This window comes from Botryllus schlosseri, chromosome 9, assembly GCF_051294905.1.
Source record: "Botryllus schlosseri isolate E-star chromosome 9, Bs_hap1, whole genome shotgun sequence".
Lineage (NCBI taxonomy): Eukaryota > Metazoa > Chordata > Ascidiacea > Stolidobranchia > Styelidae > Botryllus > Botryllus schlosseri.
Window position 1 is genome coordinate 25,123,246 of NC_137244.1, and position 24,425 is coordinate 25,147,670.

At 40.0% G+C, this 24,425-nt stretch overlaps 1 protein-coding gene across 1 annotated transcript in view; it reads right to left on the minus strand.

Annotated features, from left to right (window-relative positions):
• LOC145446622 (uncharacterized) overlaps positions 1 to 21,245 on the minus strand; it is a 49,972-nt gene extending 28,727 nt beyond the window's left edge. Inside the window, exons 1-10 of the mRNA XM_080324969.1 lie at positions 21,150 to 21,245; positions 13,322 to 13,410; positions 13,089 to 13,205; positions 6,666 to 6,779; positions 6,177 to 6,299; positions 4,035 to 4,157; positions 3,707 to 3,820; positions 2,520 to 2,645; positions 2,228 to 2,350; positions 1,584 to 1,706 (exon numbers count right to left, since the gene is read on the minus strand). Of these exons, the coding sequence (XP_080181095.1) occupies positions 1,584 to 1,706; positions 2,228 to 2,350; positions 2,520 to 2,645; positions 3,707 to 3,803 (469 nt within the window). The 5' untranslated portion in view covers positions 3,804 to 3,820; positions 4,035 to 4,157; positions 6,177 to 6,299; ... (2 more) ...; positions 13,322 to 13,410; positions 21,150 to 21,245. The remainder of the gene's footprint in view (positions 1 to 1,583; positions 1,707 to 2,227; positions 2,351 to 2,519; positions 2,646 to 3,706; positions 3,821 to 4,034; positions 4,158 to 6,176; positions 6,300 to 6,665; positions 6,780 to 13,088; positions 13,206 to 13,321; positions 13,411 to 21,149) is intronic.
• Between the last annotated feature and the right edge of the window lie 3,180 nt (positions 21,246 to 24,425).

Below are 24,425 nucleotides of genomic sequence, written 5' to 3' on the forward strand. Positions count from 1 at the left end.
ATTGTCCATGGGCGCCTAAATGACTGACACCGAATGTTCCTGTCTTGGCAATCTGAACCCCAGAAGACGAATTCCATCTAGCAGGGAAAAATTACATGTCAGTGAAGAAATACCAATTTGAAATCGTGTGCGTCTTTTAGTTTAGTACGATTGGGCGACAGGGATATTCCTGTTGGCGATATCCCCGTTGAGCGATTCTATATTTTTTGATATTGCAGACAGGGGGTCACGAAATAACATCATGCAACGAAGTCATACCAACGGGTTCGCCCGCCCGAATATGTTTAATTATTAGTAACGGGGCCTACAGTTTCCAAGAAACCTCACAATGTTCGCTTTAAGTTTGGATGAGTCTGCGCACACTCAACAACTCACTGCGCTGACCCTTGGACAACAGTGCGTAACGACTAAAAAAAGGTAATAACTCCGGATTTGTTGTGCGCAACGTAGATTTTCTGTGTGCAGAGACCGTGTCAACACTGCGCACGTGCGCAGCTTAGAGGGAACATTCCACCTCACTCAGCTCTACCGGTAAATGTGTTTACGTGAGCAGAGAGAGGATAAAAATTGATCTCAATTTACATGCAATTCCCTATGATATTGACCAATTCAATCATTAATTAGTGAAAATTTTCGCACTTCGCGCGAATAGGCGAGAATAGCTGCCTCAGTAAATGGACACCCAATGTAGATACCTAATTGGCTATCGGCAAATAGCGGACGACCCTGGTAACGAATAATTGTACCTGCGGGCACGCCCGAATATGTTTAATTATGAATTACGTGCCCTTTATTTTCCTATACAACATCTCACTCAGTGCTACTGGTAAATCTGATTACGTGGGCTGGGAGGATAAAAAGTTTATAGCGACTTATATATATAATTACCACCTATTCATTCATGCATTATGGAAAATTTTGGTACCTAGGGCGACCAGGCCACACAAACTTTGCTGACCATCAAAATCACGATATGGGGTTCGTGGTGGCGAAGCCCTCAGAAGTTCGGTTTATCACGCTATGGGTGCGCAAGGCAATCGTTTTTAGGGGTGTTAACGAAGTGCTGTTATCGCCCTCCCTCTTACTCATTGTCTTTATTACATTCCTTACAATATGAAGTTGGGGGGGCGCTGGAGCACGATAATTTTTGAAAGGGGGCGCTGGAAGAAAAAAGGTTAAGAACCACTGATTTAGAGGGTTCCAGCCATCCCATATCGTAGTAGTCGGCTATATCGGGTGGTAATTGGCCGCAGGCTCATACAATATGTTTTTGGAAAGTATTTACACAGTTATGGCATAATTTTCCGACTTAAAAAAAACACAATTTTTTTAAGGCCTTTGCTTCAAACACTAGTATTTTAAACAACCATTCGTTTTAATTGCAACCCTACATACTCCTAACATGGTAGGCTACATTCTAAATTGAAGATGCAAACAGCCTCGATCGGTGTCATACAACGTCAGTGTCAATACTTCAATGTGCTATGTATGAGTAAGGGTAAAAGGTGATGTTAGTATCGCAACATGGCATTTGACATGTTCAATCCGCACTGCATAATTTCAATCTAACGCAGACAACCTACCGACACATGAACTTCGATCGGTGGAGAGATAGTAGCCAGTGTTGCAGGAGCATGTGAAACTGCCGACATTGTTATGACACGTTTGATTGCAGTTGTCCGTACCCTCATTGCACTCATGTACATCTGAAATATTTGAAATTGCAATGTATGTCGATGCATTCCTTCTCCAGCTCAGGGCACCAATGATCAATTCTTCCTAACAAAGGACCAGAGCAAATCATCATACTGCCTGTACCCATGGTACTCTTCTGCACAATGCACAGTATTTTACATAACATAACCGTAACAATATACAAAGGAACTATTTGGTGAGTCTTGGTTGGTGCAGATTTTGGAAATGAAGTGATCATTTCTATCCACTTTACGTTACACATTTAAGCTCATTGATAACTTTGTTTATCGTTCGCCGATGGGCACTGTAGCACCATTTATGCTATTATCGATATATCGCACAGATCAACCTGAGTTAACAGAACGTGAGGAGGGCAATTTGATAATTATGTACGCACCATCAGCATTAGGGTCAGGCCATCACTATGCACTATCATAATTCCACTAATTTCTAGACAGGTATAAATATGTAGCTCTGTAATCGTTTTTACAATATGTGTACCACCAAGGACTGTCTACTATATCAATCCCACCGCGGCAAGAGTGTTCGTTGCTGGCGAGTCGGTATCCTACTCTGCATGAGCATGAGAAACTCCCATCGTTATTTATGCAAGCGTGCTCGCAGTTATCCAAGTCGGCGCTGCATTCGTCGATATCTAAAGCAATACAATTACTAAAACTGCACCGGTATAGGCGAAGTTGACAACATAAATAGTAAATGGAAGTATATGGACCAGGATATGGTGATATTTTGTAGGCCTATTATAAGCAACATTTGCACACAGAATGTCAGTAACGATGAACGCAGGCTAATTGCTACCCGACCTCGACAAGATCGTTTGTCAGCAGTGTCGAGTTCGTAACCGCTTGTACAGGAGCAAAGGTAACTTCCCGGCTTGTCAGTGCAGATATGGTCGCACAAGCTCGAATTTCTCTGGCATTCATTAACGTCTGAAAAAAGTTTGTCGGATTTGCAGGGGGTGAAATATATTGATCACTATCATCAGTCATATATAACGACAACATTAACATAATGTGCTGCAAGCATTAGGATAGAAAGTACAAACGTTCTCGACTGCCAGGCATAAATGACATCAAAATTCAAAATCAAAATTCCTGGATGACTTAGAAAGATAGAGGACATAGCGTAGAGTTGCCATACGTCCGGAATTTCCCAGACATGTCCGGAATTTTATTATTTTAGCTGCGTCCGGGAGGAAATGCTGAAATATTTCTAAATGTCCAGAATTTTGAAGGCTTGAAAAAAGCTGAAAAATTGTTCGTAAAGCACATAATCAATATATTGTTCTGTAGAATATTTATGCTACTTAAAATTTATTTCGCGCTGCGCGCGATTATGTGTCACTTAAATTATTCTCGGTATTGGAACCCCTGTCATGACAAAAAATACAATTAAAAATAAGTGAAAAAAGCTATCATTTACTGTAATAAGACTAATTGTAATCGCAATTTTAGGAAAAAAGTATATTCCTAGTGTTGGTAAAGCCGTTTGTCAAAGATTGTAGTTCTCAAGCTTGCGGTCTTTGTCCTTTTCTGGGGATCGCGAAGATGTTAAACTTAATCAGCTTCAAGTCGCACTGTTGGGATGACTCGAGTCATGACTTGACTCGAGTCACCTTTTTCGTATGACTTGACTTGACTCGAGTCACTTTGCTAAAATTACTTGACTTGACTTGACTCGGCCTATCAGAAATGTGGATTGACTCGTGACTCGGAACAAAATTCACGAGTCAATTTCAAGTCATCAAATAACACTGGTCGACATTTTCAACTTTTTTTGTTGTTGTTTTAGAACGTTTAATTGAGTTTACCTAATTTGACGATGCTGATTCCGAATTTGCCGTCAGAATTCACTCATCACGTCACAATTTTTCGCAAAAATCGGATGAACATGTTAGTCAAATACGGCTGTATTATGAGCGTCAATATGGTAACCCTACATAGCGGAGCTCATTCAGATTCAACGCTCGATATATCATATTGACTCTTACTTGCGCAAGTTGCCGTGCCTTCATATCCGGATCTGCATGAACAGCTGAAACCGCCATTTGTGTTAATACACGTATGTTGACAGTTGTCTCCATCCATTTCACACTCATCGACATCTATAGAATTAATAATTTCGTCAAGGTTTCGTGAAACAATACAATCCCTGAGCTCCTTCAAGGCGAGAAAATCCTCTGTTCTTTTTCTTGACACTGTATGCCCACTTACTGTCTTGCGACTTCGCGTATGAGACTACAGTTGGACTCAGTCAACGCAGTTTCAACCGCGATATCTGATACAGTGGTTTCCAGTGTTCAAGTTATATCGACTTACCGTTGCAGGTCTTTCTGTAACTTCCCAGTATGTAACCACTATTACAGGTGCAGTAAAAACTACCAATGGTGTTAACGCAACCTTGTGAGCATCCATCGATATTCAATGAACATTCGTCGATATCTACATGATTGAAAATAACACGGTCAGTGAATAGCATTCCAAAGCAATGTTCCCTCTAAGCTGCGCACGTGCGCAAATTCGCAGTGCTAATACGGTCTCTACGCACAGAAAATCTAAGTTGCACACAAATAATCCGAAGTGATGACCTTTTTTTTAGTCGTAACGCAATGTTTTCCAAGGGTCTGCGCAGTGAGTTGGTGAGTGTGCGCAGACTCGTGAAAAATTAGAGGGAACATTGTTCCAAAGTCCGTTTTGTTGTTCACAGTGGAAATGTGAATAGGAGCACAATTCCTAACGTGATGAATTCTTTATCTGGTATTCTGTCACGATAAGCCTTCAAATTCATCTGTTAGACTTAGTAGGGTCTATAGATGCCATCCATCCCGCATAGGGTATATTGATTTATCCTAGGGTTACCATGTTTTAGAAATCCGAAAAGAGGATACTTTTTCAAAGGTTTCAGACTTGCAATACCGGGAAAAAATCCTGAAAAAGTGGTAAATTTTATGCACTTCGTGGTCGGTTGACTAAAAAAAGGTTAACTTGCTGGCTCAGCTCCCAAAATACAGTTTTTCTTTCACATTATCAGTTGGTTGACTAAAAAAAGGTCCACTTTCCGGCTCAGCTCCCGAAATAGCCGCCGGAGCGTTACTTCGGTGCTGATTTACTGTATGTAAGTCGAATTTTGCCGTATATTTAACCAAAATTCTCAAAAAAGAGGACATTTGGGCGTCCTCCGAGGACACTTTCAAAAAAGTCAGAAAAGAGGACAAATCCTCTTAAAAGAGGACGTATGGTAACCCTAATTTATCAATGCCGTTACTGTACTGTACGTACATTGTACAACACTGTTACATCGCGTGAAACACATTCTTATTACTTTTATCGAGACTGTATTTACTGTATATCTACGTCAAGAATTTCCACAAATCTCTCTCCAGCACCGCGCTATATAAGCCAACGCGCCATGGATAAGGACTATGCAGACCTGCTTCTCTATCCGAATTCTTAAATCTAAGCGTACAACTATATCTATAGCAGGGGCGGGCAACTTCTCCAGTCGGCGGGCCGGATATAGGAAAGTTAGGTACTTGGCGGGCCGGATTGCTGAATCGATACATCATTCGCCCATTTATCCACATACAAGGAATAAATCGTATTTAATGAATGTATTTTGACGACAGCAATGTCACTTCAAAGCCATTTCTCGCCGATAATGGCGAAGACAATGTGGATTTGAGAATAATATTGTCATACAGACGCCGCGGCCATGTCCGCTTCTCTCTGATCAATCAACACACGGTGCAATCCCTAATTAAGATTTTAAGGCGATCCATAAGCCCGGTAATCCTAATTTACCAAGATATCAATTCATTAGGGTTGACTAGGTGACGAGATAGCGTCGTTGTTCAACTGTGTGGCCAAATTAATCTCGATATCGAATTCATGCGGCCCGCGTCCTCTACGAAATTTCAAAAGTGGCCTGCGACGCGTTTTGAGTTGGCGACCCCTGGCACAAGCGGTGCCTTACAAAAGCCTAGAAGTGTGCCGTGCTACAAGTCGGCGGTTACGGAATCAAAAATAAGAAATATCAGCCTGGTGTAAATGACTGGCCATTGTAGTCAACAAAAATCATGATTACCACAGACGACATTAGGGTTGAGTGCATCGTAAATGCCGATATTGCAATTCTTTTCGCTTCGACGAACTTACGCGTAAGCTCCACTCTCGCAACGCTGCGCTGCGCATGCGCATACACGTATATAATAACATCCAGTCACTAAAATTTGACGTAGTAAGCAAGTAGTGGGGAATCTCGGCAGACTGGGGCCGCGGGTCACATTATCATGTCAGACGGAAAACTGTCCGCGGGCCGGACAAAATCCCTTCGCGGGTCGGATCCGGCCCGCGGGCCGTATGTTGCCCGCCCCTGATCTATAGGTTCTTAATTAAGTGCCATTCCATCCCTATGCACCTTATTTAAGCTCTATTATTGAAATGTAGTTCGCGGTAAATTACCATTGCAAGATTTTCCATTGCGGTCGAGACTTTTTCCTGTTGGACACGAGCAGAAGAAACTTCCAACCGTGTTTATGCACGTACCTGCACATCCGTCTGTCCTCGCCGTACATTCGTTGATGTCTGTTATGCATTGATTATATACATACTATATAAGTAGCCTATCCATAAAATAAGGGGGTACTGCGGTCTAAATATAATATGCTCTCAAATTAAAAATGAATGTGTAAAGAATTTCTTGCAGCAAACTTTTTACTCATACCGAGTGTTACTTTCCACTCCCGCTTAGTTCTGTGGTATCGAGGTCAACCGTTTTCAAAAGTGTAAATGGTTTTCGCTAAATTTTTTTTAACACTTTTATATTTAAGTTGAGACCACATCATATTTAGAGCGCAATGCACCTTTGAGACAAATCTCAATATGTATACTTTTCTTGTGAAGTGAAGCAAAAATTTCTTAAACATTTTATTCCTCTAATGGTCAACTTACCTCGGCATGTGCTAGTTCCGGTGAAGCCACTGTTACATGTACATCTGAAGCCCCCTTGGTAGTTTGTGCATGCATGATCGCAGCCACCGTTTCTCGAAGCGCATTCGTTAATGTCTATAATGCATTGAGAGTATGAGATATCGTTATACTGTCGGTTTCCACGTCATGTTACTAGTCCATGATGTAGGGATCATAGAGTTTTGTAACTGGACAGTCCCCAAGCTTACACTGCATGATATTTTACCATATAGTTAAATTAACTGCGCGTTCGGAAACTGACTTTGTCACATGACGGATACGGTTTGATAGTTAGTTAAAGATTGCTCTGTCGGTTTTGTTAAGACTTCAGCAGCAAAACTAAACTAACCTTTTTGCAGAGTTACCATATTTTGAGATCCTAAAAAAGGACACTTTCCACAAATTCTGAAAGCTCCCGCAACGAACAAGAAAAGTGGTGATTTAAAAAAAAAATCGACCGATAGTACTTCGTTGACTAAAAAAAAAACAAAAATGTCATCACTTTGGCTCGACTCCCGAATTACCCGCTTTTTACGATAGTGTGTGGTGTTGACTAAAAACAATCGAAATCTGACGTTCGCTGCGTCGGAGTCGCATTTTTCATGGCATTTTAATCCTTTTCAGAGCAAAAGAGGACAAATTCCCCAAAAAAGAGGACATTGGGCTTCCTACGGAGGACACTTTCAATTTATTGTAAAAAGACGACAAATTCTCTTAAAAGAGAACGTATGGTAACCCTAATTTTTGTCTTTCTTATCGACATAGAGCTGTCCATGATATATTCACAAAATAGTACTTGGACACGGCTTGTATAGAAACAAATATAGAGCGTTGAAAATATCGAATAGACAATTCCAATGCTTCCAAAATGTGAAGAGTCACTTTCACTAGACCAGTGGTTCTCAACCGGGGGTCCGCGGACCTCTAGGGGTCCGAGAAGCATTTCCAGGGGTCCGCGAAGCCTCAAAATAGTTCATAACCTAATTTGTATTTTTTTTAATTGAGAAAATCACAAGGCAGTTTCGCTTCATTACTTGTAAAACTCCAGAGAATCAACAGAATGGCCGTCTGGGATAGAATACCCTATACTGTGCAGACTCATTTTAATTACTAAATTGCCATTAGCCAACTTATACAAACACTTCGCTTTCAAGAGCTGTTTTGTTGGTGATTGTGGAGAAAAAGTTGGATGAGTATGGTCAATCACGGTGACTTCGAAATGTTTACAAAATTCCATTTTCTCCTATGATTTACATAACCATTTTTCCATGATGACTTCAAGATAAGCTGCTAGATAGAAATGACCAGGCTTGACGTTACATGTTCATTAAAAAAAAATTGTTTGTCAATTTTGGTGCCGTTGCGATCATGCCCAAATGTGTCGTCGAAAGCATTACGCATTATTAATAAATTTGCCACCACCTATATTTGTTGAAATGGATTTTTGGCACTCGTTCATATCAAATCGAAGGCGCGGATTTTCAAGACACGACCACGTAGGCCTAATTCAAGAAATTCAGTTGCAGAATTCGCTTTGAAATATTAGAAGTCAACCAAATTTCTACACGAATAGTGTATGATCTTATTTCCAAGACAAGTCATTTTGGTACTGTTTTATTACAAAGCCTACACTTATCATTTTCGCAAGACAAATGACGATTGCACGATAATTGAGCTAAATTTGAACTAAAAGTTCGTGGGGGTCCGCGAAGACGAAAAGGTTGAGAACCACTGCGATAGAACATTCGAATGTCCTATCGCAGTGGTTCTCAACCGGGGGTCCGCGAAGCATTTTCAGGGGGTCCGCGAAGCCTCAAAATATTTGATAACCTAATTTGTATTTTTAAATTCGGAAAATCAAGAGGCAGTCTCGCTTCATTACTAGTAAAAACCCGGAACTCACATTAACAGAATGACCATCTTAAATGAAATTTCCTACTACGGAGACGCATTTTAATTGCTAAATTGTCAATAGCTACTGATACAAACATTTTGCTGTTTAGAGATATTTGTTGCGGATTGTGGAAAAAAAGTTGGATGAGTAAGGTCAATCACGGAGACTTAGTAATGTTTACAAAAACACATTTTCTCCTGTGATATACATAACCATTTTCCACAATAACTTCAAGATAAGCTGCGAGATAGAAGTGACCAGGCTTGACGTTATATGTTCATTAGATAAAGTTATTTGTCAATATTGGTGCCATTTGTTGCGATCATACCCAAATGTGTCGTTGGAAACGTTACGCATCATTCAGTGGCGGCTCGTGACAATATCGGGTGGTGGGGAAAGGGCTGCAAGCGACTTTTATCAAGATGACGTCACAATGGCGTTTTCCAACGTAAACAAGTAACTTAATGATGGTACGGTAACATGAATTTCCCGGCAACAGTGATTTTAACGTATGTGCCACGAGAGGTCTGCTGGTGAGCTGTGACTTGAAGTGTGGTAACTGCGTAAACGGCGTACGGAACAAAGATTCAACACGGTTCATGTTCGCATTGGACCTGACTAATTATCTGCAGAAATGGAAATGACTATAACTCGAGAGATAGCGTAAGCCTAATTGGAAAGGTCAACGAATTCGGACAGATACGCAATTGATATCTCATAGATTGGGCCTGTCCTATTGAATCCAAAACATCATTCTAAAGAACTAAGAATAGCAGCCTCGGAAATTTGGTCTCGGTAGTCGGTACAGCATAAGAGATTTTGGTCTTGAAACTGGAGACTGTAACACGACACATACGTTTTTATTACTGTCTTATAGGTCTGCTGCGAAATCGCCTTTGGAAAATATATTACCGAATAAATACGTGGATGAAAGCCTTAAACTTGGTACACTGTTACATGACATTATCGAGAAGTGGCCTCATGGCCCTTTTCGGTATGGTACACTGTCAAAATTAATGCGAACAGACCAACACCGAATTTTGCGTAAAATTTACTGAGGAATAGGCTGATCAAGTGATCAGCTGTTAGCCGCCATCGAAAACGAAATAACTATCGCGCTTGACAGGGGGTTGTAAGCAAATGGCTTGAAGGCCACAATTTCACGGTGAAATTGACATTGGAGAATATAATATCAAAGTAAATATTTGAATGCAAACTGAGAATGATATCATCATCTCAGTTAACGTTACCGCAGATACACCGGCTTTTGCGTGAAATCCGCAATGTGTTGTAGGCTAAAGTGTCAGATCGGAGCACATCTTTACCACACTCGACCTTGATAACGAAATTACTGCCCTAATCATTGAGTGTCAACCTTGAGACTTGGCACAGCGTTCGATACTAAAATCAAGACATACCGTGCAAAAGCTTATGACGGATCTAGGTAAGGAGCATCGTTAAAATCAATAGAGACCAATACCGGCTTTGCGTATAATCTGTTAGCGATAAATGACTAGTCAGCTCTCACTCGAATTAGGAAACGAAATTACCACTAACACAGTTCAGTGACAAACTTAAAACTTGGTACAGCGTTCGATACTAACATTAAGACTTACCGTGCCAAATGTCATAACTAGGGCGGTTTTTTTTTGACATGTCAAAATTTGTCAAAATTTTGTCAAAATTGTAGCGTTAGGTCAAAATTTGTCAAAATTGTTCATAAAGTCAAAATTTTTTTGACGTCTTTATTTCGTTTGTATCGTAGATTTTGCACTGTCTGTGAACGTATCATTTGATATTTTACAGCTTGTAGTCTACTTTATAGGCCTACTGTTGTAAACGGCGCATTGTCTGCTCATACTGAATCATCAACGGTCAATGGTCAACCTACCGCAACATCCTAACTGGGGCATCATTCTTATATTGAGAAGCGCATGATGAAAAATTGTAATAGACAACATTGTCAGAATGAAGCAACATGGTGCGTCACCAGTAGTGTATGCACATTGCACAACTTGAGTGTTGTAAGCCAACAACTGCTGCTGTTGAACGTCCTTGGCAAGTAAGGACATGCACTTTTTACCCAAGAATATAGGAAAGTATCTCTCGTTGTACTACAATTTTTTTAAATTATTTCCACCATAATACGTATTGCTACCACTGGAATTCTTCATAGAGCCAGATTTCGTTAAAATATTGTTTTTTATATGTACAAAGTTGCCTGTTTCTAAGCCAAAAGCGTTTTTTCAGGCCAAACTACTACGTTGGGACAGCCAGTTACAACCGGAAATGTAGATAACTGGTACAATTTTGACATTATTTGGGAAAACACCTAATTTGCATAGGTTAGGTCAAAATTTGGTCAAATTTCAGTTTTTTTAGGTCAAAAAAAGTCAAAATTTTGAATTTTTAGGTCAAAATTTACTTTTTTTTAGGTAAAAAAAAAACCGCCCTAGTCATAACCGATCTCGGTATTGAACATCGTCAAAACCAATGGATACCAATACCGGCTTTTGAGTAAAATCTGTTTGCGATACATGACGGATCAGCACACACTCAACTTCGGAAACGGAATTACTACCCTAAACTTTAAGTAGAAACCCTGAAACTTGGGGCAGTGTTAAATACCACCATCACGACATGACATAACAAGTTTCAAGAGTTTTCATGGTGTGAAACCCCATTAAAATCGACCTATACCAGCAAAGGTCGACTAAACGCAGATGACGGTAACAGAGTTCAGCTATAGATACGATTGTTACATCACACCTTAAGGGCACAGAGCTATCGTGCCCCGGTTGCTCGGTAATTTTATGAATAGGAGAGAGTAAATCACCGTTTCTTTATTGTGCGCGGCTTTGAGAGAATAGACAGTGAAAGCTTGTTATGAGCGCTACCGGGGCAAGCCCCGGCTAGGCATTCGCAAAGCGAAAACACAGAAGAGAATTCGATTTTCGCAGAGACTTCGCTATATATGGGCATTTACAAGCGAAAGGACAAGAAGTATACGATTTTCGCTGTGATTTCGGTTTATATAGATAGGTGTGCGTCTATAAATGGTGAAGAATTGTTATTGAACAGAATTTTAGGTGGGGCAATGCCCCAGTTGCCCTATAGGACGAGCCGCCACTGGCATCATTATTAATTACATTCGCCACCACCTATATTTGCGGAAATGGATTTTCGGCACTCGTTCATATCAAATCGAAGATGCAGACTTTCAAGACACGACCACGTATTTCAAGAGATGCAGTTGCAGATTTCGTTTTGAAATATTAGAACTAAATCCAATTTCTACATGCATAGTGTGATCTTATTTTCAAGAAAATTCATTTTATTGTTGTTTGTCACTAAACCTACAGTTATCACGTGCACGAGACAGATGACGATTCCACGTTAATTGAGCTAAATTTGAATGAAAAGTTAGTGGGGGTCCGCGGGGGTCCGTGTCGGTCCGAAAGGGGTCCGCGAAGACAAAAAGGTTGAGAACCACTGCACTAGACATTCCGTTGTTGGAGTATGAGTCGGAGGCTGGGATATTAATGTGTCTGGGGTTGGGGAGATAGCGTAGCAGTGAGCGTCAGCGCCATCCAGGCAGGCGGCCCGGGTTCAATTCCCGCCGTCGGAGGTTATTCTGTGCCCACTGCCCTAGCGACAGCATTACACTATTACGTACGTTTTTGTAGCTGTAGTTGTTGTGACAGTGAAGGTAGATGAGTGGTAGACTTCGTATATTACTAAAACGGGATTGTACGGGACAGTAATATTTCGAATGTTATATTCGAGTAAAAAGTAAACACCTTTGAGTCAGCACTCTACTATAGAGATAAATCGACTGGATTCCATTTCTAACGCCCCGATTGGGAATTATCGAAGAACACTTAGTAAATCATTTTGAAATGATGAAATTGATTCCAGTTTAAAAATGTTGTTGTTGTTGTTGTTGTTAAAAATGAGCTATCATTCTGGGTCCAAGATCACAATTCCTCACTGGCTGACACGGCTTCGGCGATGGCATTCCATGAAGGAAGAATTAGCTGATATGAATGTGCATATTGCCTTGACGTGCGATGGCCCAGACACTGCCAAGACCGAGACGCTTACAATTTGGGGCTTCCCGCAAGACCAAGCTTTACGAAGAGATAGTTTTCCAGCAAGCACCGTGTCTAGCTAACCCGAAGTTTTGTCAGGCATTGTGCGCAGCTCATAGTTCAAAATAGAATGAAAGTAACGATCATGATATTTTTGTTGTATATGTATTTCTTTAACAAAACATTTTTTCTTTTGTGGTAACTATGCCCGTCGCCCATGTTGGAGAGAACAGCGTTATGCTGATGTAAAGTTTTAAAAACGTGGTTGTTAGACTGTGTGGTCTATTTATCTCGATATTGAATTCATGCGGCCTGCGGTCGTTACGAAATTTTAAAAGTGGCCCTCGACCCGTTTTGAGTTGGCGACCCCTGATTTGAAGCTATCTCTAACGCCATTTTTTCAATTTCAGTCATTCTTACCGTAACAAGACGTGCCGCTTACAGAGTATCCTGAGTGACATCCACAGCTTCTGGATCCATATTTATTTTGGCAGATTTGACTGCATCCTCCATTGTTTGTTGCACACTCGTTGACATCTGAACCGCGTGTAAGACGTTAATCGCAAAACAGCGCATCGATAAATATATCAACACTGCACTGAATGGCTGAAATATTACATGCTGATTGCACCAATATTATGAATTTTATTCACCTGTTTTACACCACTCTCCCCTATATGCCGAGCTACATATACATCGTCCACAACTTTTGCACCTCTTGTCTCGACACTTTCTTCTGCAGCTACACAAATGGTGGAGATTTAGTGATGATTACTACGTATTCCTGATTTACAAGATAAGCCATTTTGCAAGCACAATACGACTATGGTTAGAGTATATTTCCACATTCCTTGGCGCATGCCAATGGCAACAGTGTTATATTTCACGCTCAATGTAAGATCAGCAATTTATCTCAAGAATGGATGTTACATGCGTCACAGAATCGTACACCATACAAGGTCTGCTCTCTCAGAGATGAGATGAGTGTTACAGCTCCGACAATCCAGTTCCAGAAGAACCATTATACACTGTGCCAAATCTGTCGCATTTGTGGCACTGTAGACTTTAATATGCGCTGAAACTCACAGTACGTTCATAAAGTAGCCTAAGTTCTAAGTGATTATATATTGCTTCGTAAAAATGGTAAATTGCCAACTTACATATCATAACTGTTATCTGCAAAATATACATATTTTTATTCGTGCTGCATAAGACACAGCCGTATCGATGAGAAAGGGAAAACTGATACCTACCATTTCGTCATGGTTCCGGTGAATGGATATGATCCCATGTAAAAAAAAAAGGATTTGATGTGAGAGGTGAATTTATCTACCCAATTTTATCTATTTATGCGCAGTATAATAGTAGAAAAATCTAAGATTTACTTCCTAACAAGTGAAATTTTCAAGGGTAGAAACAGTGATTTTAAGCTTTTTAGGGGTGTAAATATCTTCTTTTCTAGAGCCAATCTTGCAAAACTAATATGATATTCGTATTCAGCAACCTCGAAAACCCCAGAAACTGCTCTCAGATGTTCTGCCAAAAAATAGTTTTTTCATTTTGTTGACCAGTGTTATACATGCATGTATATTGTATATATACATATAGCGATGGGCATCGCGGGACTTTGGAATCATAATTCGGGTTCTGTCATCGTGACTGTTGATATTATGATATTGTTTGGTAATTGAGTACTTCACGGGAATATATAAAGGGAAATCGATAATATTTGACGACTATGTTATGATGACTGACACCCCCGACTTTTCAGAGTTACTCCAAAATTGCGGCGGGAGTAATTTGAGACGTGCACGTCAAATGAGTCCGCTCATGTTAGTGGTGTGTACTCATCGGCAAAAATAGGCAGAAGTGCTTGGTGCTGTATAGTAGGGTTGTCCAAAATTTGGAAAATCTTACAAATCCTCCGTTGTAATGTCTTATTCTATAGATTATTGATAAAAAAAACGACAATGGGCCTAAAAGAAGCTCACAAGGAGGCCGTTAAGATTTCGTGCAAAGCGTTTGAAAGTAGCTGCTGAAGAATGGGCGTGCCACCGACCATAGAACGGCGAGAAGACTAGTAATCAAAAAAACCACGGCTCTTGATTGGCTAATCTGCTATGCTTCAATAACCACGACAGCAGCAGCTTGCTGATTAGGTGATCAAGGAGTCTGCTACCGGCGGCGATTCTGAAAGCGCATTGTATGTATAGTCATATGGTCATATGACCCTGCTGTATAGTCATATGGTCTCACTTCATTATAGCATAAGTAGTGGTTGCCTGTAGCTTGCACAGTGTTTCTAAAACTGTGGTATGCGTACATAGTTTTGCATTTAAAACAAAAATCAATTTAAAACATTGAAACATTGCCCTTGTTTCAAACATGATAGTTATTGTTGTTTTCTGTTTTTAGCCATGACGTCACAAACCTGTCGTCACAGTGGATTGTCATTGGCAATTGAAAATATAGGGTAAATATGGCCCCTTCGGCGAAATGAGCATCCGACCACTGTCATAAACACACCAAAAATATCTTTAACCAGGACTATATCGTTATGTAGCATTTTTACGGCGGCAGTCATGATCATCAGATCTCCCATTCCGTACAAATGATCTATATCTACTTGCTACAATTTTGGACGACGATTTCGAGATTTCAAGGCACTTTATATCGTATATGTCGACCATATTGGGTGCAAACCGGCCGTAGGCTCATACTACATGTTTTCCGAAAGCAATTAAACAATTATGGCATAATTATACAACGTTTGATAAATAAAATTACTTTTTTAAAGACATGTTTTAAACATGTTTTAAACAAAGCGTTTTAAAACACCGTTTGTTTTAAAGGCAACTCACGCGTACCACTAGTGGTACGCAAGAGCATTTCAAGTGGCGCGCGAAGACATCCGCCATTTTTAATTGTATAATATACAATTAAAGACGACGAAACTCTTCTCTCACCACTTAAATGTACAATGTACAAAGTTTTGAATTTGCAGTCCTTTCAGTAGCTCAAACCACTGTAAATATACATGATGTAGGCCAGGGTTTGGGACAAGCTTTTTAGCTCTCGGGCCGCATTCAACATTCAAATCCATTCGCGGGCCGCACTATATAAAATTGGGATACTAAGTCAAAATTCAATATTGTTATTTGATTATATATAATGACCGACAACATGGAAATAATATATATGTATTTGTATATATTCAAAACAATCCAAACATTAATTTGCTGGTCGTGCTCAAAATTAGGGATGAAAGTCGGTGTCCCGAATCTTAGAACTGGATGTAAATTTGAGTCTGTGATCAGCGATCTGTTTGCTGATCATTAGGGCTATTTATTTTTGACATGTCAAAATTTGTCAATTTTTTTTTCCAAATTGTAGCGTAAGGTCAAAATTTATCAAAATTGTTTACAAGGTCAAAATTTTTTTGACCTCTGCATTTCGTTTGTATCGTAGATTTTGCACTATGTGAATTTATCATTTGATATTTCACAGCTTGCAGCCTACTTTATAGGCCTACCGTTGTAGACGACCCATTGTCTGCTTATTGTGAATCATAAATGGTCAAATGAAACAAATAGGTTGACATGGTGTTATGGTCAACGTACCACAATATCCTTACTGAAGCCAGACTGCTTGGGCATTGCATGGTTCTTATATCGAGAAGCGCCTGATGAAAAATTGTGATGTAGACAGCACTGTCAGAATGAAGCCACACGGTGTGTCACCAGCAGTGAACCACAACTTCAGCCAACAACTGCTGCTGTTGAACGGTCTTTCTCCATTCTTGGCAAGCTACTTAGTAAGGACAGACACGTTCTACCCGAGAATCTAGGAAAGCATCCTTGGTTGTTCATAGGGCCAGGGCCAGATTTCGTTGAAATACTAGTTTGTTTTAGGTTAAAATTAGTCAGTTTTTACGCCAAAAACGTTTTTCAGGCCAAACTACTTCATAAGGACAAACAGTTCCAACCAGAAATGAAGATAAGTAGTACAATTTTAACACTATATGGAAAAACACCTAATTTGCATACATGAGGTCAGAATTTGGACAAAATTCAGTTTTTTTCGGTCAAAAAAGTCCATTTTTAGGTCACAAAATCGCTCTACTGATCATATACTTTGGCTTAACTCCAGGACACACAATGCTGACAGCATCATAACCATGTTACCTTTAAATACGCTTCTACAATATATAAATGTTATGAATATAAATACTTCTGCACACTAGCGTAGTGGTATAATCCACAGCTGCAGCAACAAAGTGTTGCGGGTTCGAGTCCGACCGAGGTCGACTCCAGAATTCCTACCTAAGTGTTGGAGGTTTACCTAGGCTCCTCCTCGCCACCTCATCCGCATCAGCGGTGTCTTACAAAAGCCTGGAGGTGGGCCGTGCTATAAGTCGGCAGTTACGGAAAAATAAGAAGAATATCGGCCTGGTGTAAATGACCATAGTAGTCGACGAACACCATGAATACCCCCAAACAAACAAACAAACGGAATAAGAATGAAGAAATGGGCCTGGTGTAAATGACCATAGTAGTCGACAGACACCATGAATACCTCAAACAAGCAAACAAACACACAAAGAACGAATTTATCTCACGCATTCGCGAATTGTTTTTTTTAGTACAGCACTAAAAGTAGTAAACTTGCCCGTATTGCCAATTTCAAATCATACTCGTTGTCCGAATGAAATCATTTACGTTTCACATTATTGTATATTACCACCCCGATTACTAATAAACACTGGTAGGCCTACATCTTATTACAATCTGGATTACAATGCTTGTAGTAATTATGAGGCTCGACATGTAGGATATGGCTTGTGACCAATGTTCCCTCTAAGCTGCGCACCTGCGCAAAAGCGCAGTGCTGACACGGTCTCTGCGCCCAGAAATTCTAAGTTGTCCACCTTTTTTTTAGTCGTTACGCACTGTTGTCCAAGGGTCTGCGCAGTGAGTTGGTGAGTGTGCGCAGACTCGTCAAAAACTAGAGGGAACATTGCTTGTGACTGTGAGGTGATCGAGTTAAATTCAAGAATTACCAAGGTTCGCATCCGATTATATTATGTGCAGGGGTATCTGTTTAGTCTTAGTGGCATCAAGAAATAGTCCTATTGCAAAATTACTACTATTTTATACCACATAAGTATACTTACCGACTCTCCCTGGGAATAGAAAATAAAATGATTAAACTTTATGAAATGAGTTTTATACAGTATGGGAGGCCAATGTTCATTGTCTGTGCACACTGCCCAGTTCTCAATGATCACAATGAATGAATTAATATTGAAACGACATGAGTAATCAAATATCTGACATAAAAACGTTTTTGGAAGCCGTCGGCGTACTTAGTATACCAGCAGAAGTGGTCAGCAACGAAGTACTTCTACTTTTTGAAGTACTTGAAGTAGATTTTGCCTACTCGCACAACTTATTAAGTAGTTATGATTTTAGACTACTTCTACTTCTACTTGACAGTTTTCATTTTTTAGGCAAAAACAGGTGTAGAATACCTACTTACTAACTTAATTGTGAACCGCCTACTTCTACTTCCACTTGAGTAGAAATTCCGGCGTCACCTCTACTTCTACTTGAGTAGCGGCGGTGAATACTTTGACCACCTCTGTATACCAGACATGACAAACTCAAATTAGATTGTGGTCCGTAATCAGACTATTTTATAATTTCTTGCGGGTCTGACCAGTCAAAACAATACGAATGACTTCGATGGCTCAAAATGCCGTTTGCAACGGGAATCTCGTTATTAAAGGCCTATCCATAATTTATAATATTACTGATCGTTATGCTCTATTTAAACAACACCTGTATTCGCAAACATTGAAATAGGTAAAAATACGATGATTAGTAGGGATGGTGCGAACGTGAGGTTCACGTTCACGTAATGTGTGTGAACACTGTGAACCTCAGAAATTTGGAGGTTCGCGTTTATAAACGAGCCTTGATAGGTTCTACACTATGAATCCTTTATAGACATTGGAATTTTTATAGTTATTTCAAAATTTTTGATTGAAATGATTTCTATTTTATCTTCCTATCACTCCCTGCATGGCGCTGGCAGCATCGATTAAAATTCAGCACCAAACTAAAATGCCCCTTGCCAATTTCAAAACTTTTATTTGCCGTGTCAGAAAAGTTTGATTGAAATATTCAGCTTTTCCGTTTGTGAATATGCGATGCACTGACTATACGGTCATAGCTGTTAGCTTGGCCCGCAATCACACAACCTACACACTTCGTGTAGGATGTAGGCACTATAGGTAGTCAGCAGACTCCGCTGCTCAACCAATCAATATGCAATCAAACGAAATTGAGAATGCATCGTTGTCTTAAGGTAAAAAGTTGTGCTTGTGCAATTGTGCATGTGCATTAGGGGTGTTCAAAAATAACTTTTTGTCTCAAATTGTACTGGTAGATTGATATAATTGTTAGGTTACCTAATTATAGCCGGCACACAATTTTTGGTTCAATTCCAACCAGCAGCCGCATTGCTACAGGATAAAAAAGTTTTTTTATTTACTATATAAAAGTAAATAAAATATAATAAATAATTTAAGAATTGGTCACCGTAAATACTATTTTATTCAAATCCAAAGTGCCGGTTATTGCGTTTTAAAAAAATAATATATTTAGTCCCACAAGAATGCTACAATGTACCCGTAGACAGGTATGTCCTTATTAAATGTCATGTTAAATTAGAATTGTGACGTCAGAGGTTCACACCGTCCCTAACGATTAGTCCGTTAAATACCTATATAAATAACGTGAACGGTGACATATTTCTATGCTCCCTTTGTTTTATTAGTGACACGGTATTTGGTCTGCATGCATTGTGAGAAATATACAAATGTTATCCAAGGAGCCATCGCTTTTGCTCAAGTACAAGTAGAAGTAAAGCCCTAAATTTATGCTCACATACAACTAAAGATTAGCAAGTATGCAAAAATAGTTGGCACTCTCGTCTTAGTTTTGCCTGGAAGCTGAAAAGTATATATCAGAAGTAGAAGCAGTCTGAAATTATCATCAGCATATTAGAACAATAGGTAAACAAAGAGAGTATTCCACCGTCTCATGATGATTCAATGGCGAACATGAAAATGAAAAGTTTTATTCTGTATTATTCGTACTTACAAATATAAAAATGAAAATAGTCGGACACACACAATGGTAAACACAATGGTAAAAGCGCACTGCAATTGGTAAATAAATTTATTACTACGATACAATGAATGCATCTTACTTGCTTCAGCGTTCAACATGAAAACGAAATAGAAGTTAAATATGATATACACATACAGTATATATAGATATATATTTATAACAATTACGCAGGTCTACTCGGCCTAATGCATGCATAGTGGATGTGTTGAGGAATTATTTATAGCATACGTCCATAATGGTATAGCAGAGACGTTTGATCTGAGGATTTACGCGAGGCAATGCCACGCCCGTCGTCAGTAAATGGTTTATTTGTTTACTGATCTTCATGAATGATCAATTTTGAACATTTCACATCCAAAATTATGCAATTTGCATATTTATTGTTCACGAAAGGAGAGGGAGGCAGAGACGAGCTAAGCATCATCTGTGATATAATGTGATTGTGCCATAACCCCTCAAAATCACATTGGAATGTGAAAACGGCTTTGTTACGTAAGACGTGCACAGTGAAACAATATCAGGCGAGTACAAATAAATTTGCCGCGCCGATTGTGCGCCTAACAATCCGACAATAGTGGTACCGTGAAATCTACATTCGAAACGCCATCGGCTATCGACTTCGCGTACCGACGGTGTCGTATGAATTATAAAGTTGCGACTGCCAACGTGTAGTCCAAAACAAATACCGTCATACGTAGCCTAGCGTGCGTCTGAAGAGTGCCAATGTGATAACAATTATATATCGTTAGCTAAATTAGCGAAACTTTTAGGTTTTATATATTTGCCAATCTAATTCTATAAAGGGAAATCTTCCGCTCAATCATATACCTCATAGCATGTCACTACGGTATAGGATTGTGGGAAGCAGATGTCATCGGGTTGACTTTTATTCAAAAGAAACCCGATATCCAAAAGAAGACTTGTGACGTAGCAACCAGCAAGAAGGCCGTGGGAAATATTTGAAATAACGAAATTAATAGCGAACATACACAATAAAATGTCCGGTCCATTCGCTTCCTATATAGACCTTCTTACGGCCTATTCTGGTAGCTGATTAAAATGGCACATGATCCCCGGGCGTCGCTACCCCCAGGTCGAAAACAACCGCACTAATGACTGCAACCGCGCGCGCACGGTGCTCACTGCTTACATTCACGGAAACAGTGATGGCTGTGACCTTACAGAGTAGGGGAATTGGAAATGCGCCTACTATGGCGAAATATAGGCCCCGCGAATGGCGTTTACGGAAACAGTAGCAAAATGTCAGTAGATCATATTTAACGACGCATGATAAATATGTTCTCACCAGCCTTCCGAATGTTTCACCTGAATGGCGAGAGTTAGAACAACGAGGGCGAAAATCAGAGCTTTCGTCATGTCTAATTTCAGTACAATACGACCGGTACTAGAGAATATGCTGAAATAAGGTTCAACAAGTTTATGTTCGCGTTCGCCCTTGTCTATATCAGCACTGGAGAAACCAGGGTAGAAAAAGGTCGCACTCGTCCCCTTCGCTAAACCAAACAAGGACATGATCACGTCGGAATATACATGTGAAATGCCTTCATTGTTGAAACTGTGTTGCCCCGGCAATCCTCATCCCGGCTATCCCAATTGTTCCGAATCTCTGATATCCCAAAAATTATTGTGGTGTTAGTCAGGTTGCTAGACAATGAGTATGCACTTGCGCTATTAGCGAAAAAGTGTGTATTCACACCCCTGTAGCACCTGTGAATATGAACCCTCGGTACATGAAACTATAACATACCTCAGACTTACACCACGGTATATATCAAATACAACATTCTTATGAATACAGTTTTCGCTAAGAGTGCATGCGCCGCCATGTTCTCCTGTATTATACTATAAATATGCCCATTGTAATTACGTCAGTGATTCTCAACCTGTGGGTCGCGTATATACCGCTAGTGAAACCCGAAATCACTTCAGGTGGTACGCAGTTAGTGCTTTTCTTTTTAAGTAAAATTACAGTTTTCACAAACCGTTAACGTATTTTTCTAATGTTAGAAATGTCTTCATGGAATGCAAAGTTCAATACTTTTTGAGTCATTCAACTCAGTCGCACATCGCCTGGATCAGCTTGTGGAGAAGGCAAATTCGAAATAATTGCATCCGCCACAATCAGAGGCGGAAAAGCTCGTGGGCCCCATTTGTTTCGAAATTTCCGGGCCGACTTATTTTCTAATCCGCCCATACTAATAATCATATATACATCGGGGATAACGTTGCGTTTTCCGTTAATTTGTTGGTACGGAACAAGATCATAGAACCTCAAGGTGGTACACGGTCAGAAAATGGTTGAGAACCACTGACTTAGGTGAAGTGATTGGTTATGCATTTCAACGATTGACTTGTTAGCAAGCAATTCCATTCCGCATCTGTGCTTATGGAAAAATTTTCGTTCTAACTAAATCTTCGTTTTAGCGTGGTAATCGTTTTTGACTTTTGCAGCGAAAGTAATTTGAGATCGGACTTTGTTAGATGTAAATTGTGAGTATGCACCGCGGGTGATTTGGTATTCTTTTCGGCAATATTGTGCTATTAAGTCGCATCGGGGTACCGAACACAGACAACGTTCGTCGTAATCGGCTGTTTGCGAATGTCATTGTCAATCCGAAGCTCTTTAATGCTATCAGAATGCCCGCATATGCTCCAGCTTCACTCCCTGTCACTGTCACTGGTCGCTTTAATATTATTGCAACCGCATAATCACTGAAACTCGTAATCGACGAAACCTGGGCAAGTTAGCTACGCCGCCCGCAGCCTGTAATTACCGTGCGTATGCAACATACCTACCCACAATTTCGTCTTCAGCACAACCTTGCCGGCCAGTCTTGTCGCGCTTGTAAAAATGGTCGCTATGCGTTCCGCATAACGTACTGGTGATTATCTCAGCAAATTCCGACCCAGGGCTTAGCACAGAGGTCTTAAACTCAAATGCGCTCGCGGGCCAATTTCCTACTTTTTGATTGCGCCGCGGGCCGCAGCACCAATAATAGGGGGATTCAATGTATTTCCAAGTAGGCCTTTATTTAAATAAAATTGGCATAGTAGTTGTATAATCAGTTGTAGACAGCATGCGAGAGTACAAATGCATCAGAAGATCGTAAAATCTGTCGCGTTAAAATTTTGCAGCTAGCGGACATTTGACGTGTCACCATTATAGGTGGAATATTTTGGAATTTTAAAAAGATTGTTCTGATATCAGATCATTGGAGCAGTACAGCCTAATCCGGGTTTCGAGCATACTCCTGATAACTAGGCTATTGATCATGTCATTACCAAAGTCAAATTAAATCGGCGTTAGATTTTCCTTCGAATATTGGAATAGATCTATAACAACTTGAATATAATGATTACTGTGTCATAGCAATAGAAATGTCAAATCGCCGAAGAATCCATTCGTGTTACAGCTGTGAAGCGTATGTTAAGACTACTGTATACTCGCTATATTTATTGGGCGATAATAGCAAGGATAAAAATACTCAAGGACCAAGATGACACAGGATGTAACCAACTATGCATCAAGAGGGCAACACAATGCCAATGGTTGCCATACCGACCTGCTTAGATATCTATATATGATACGCAACACAAGCTAAGACCTTTTGATATAATACCATTCACAATACCAGTCGGTTTGCTAGTTTGTTGCGTCCGTGGTTGTACAAGTCTCGGCGTTCCGAGTCACAATATAAGTCCTTCTCTGATTGTAACGATTGACGCGACTCTACTAGAGTCATTTTTATTTTATCACACAGGGAGTCCGAGTTCGAGTATAATTCTACAAAAGTCGCGCTCAAGTCCAAATCACAATTTTCAGTCGCGGATCATCAACGGGTCATGTTTTACCATCATAAACAAGTAATGTGACGCAATAGTTGATCTTCCACTGCGTGGTAACTTTTGAAAATTTTATGTAATAGTGAAGTTTGATGAGTAGTTTCAGGCTTCTGGAGTAGTTTTAGAGCGAATCTCCATTTCTCAAATTCAGAAAAAAGATACTTGTCACTTGAATATTGTCGAATATTCGAAATCCAAAATGCCATGGCGGGCCGCGCGTTTGAGACCTCTTAACACAATCGAAAATCTCGGTTACTCGCTTCAGGGAAAATGATGCCAGTTATACACGCCATCCAAAATAATTTTGTATTTCTGAGCCATGACTATTTCCTCGCTCTTTCAGGCCGTTTGTGAGGGTTGATTACTAGGCCTACCTGACACAAATATCAGTATGGCCTTGTGCGACATGTTTTCCTACGCTGAACTAAGGCAACGCTAAGTTTTGAGGCTCTGGTGGTGGAAATACACCGTATTGAAACTATGTGTTCGTTGATAAAATATTGCTCTCGCTGTGAAGGTGTATGTTACCGAATCTGGCAACTCGACTCGAATTATAACATAGATACGCGACTCTGGTGGATGTACGTATAATTGGAAATGGTGCGCACATCTGCGAATCGCTTTTTTGCACCATGCTATTGCAATTTGGCAAATTTGATTCTATACTATATCTAATATAGACTATCGTCACTATCCT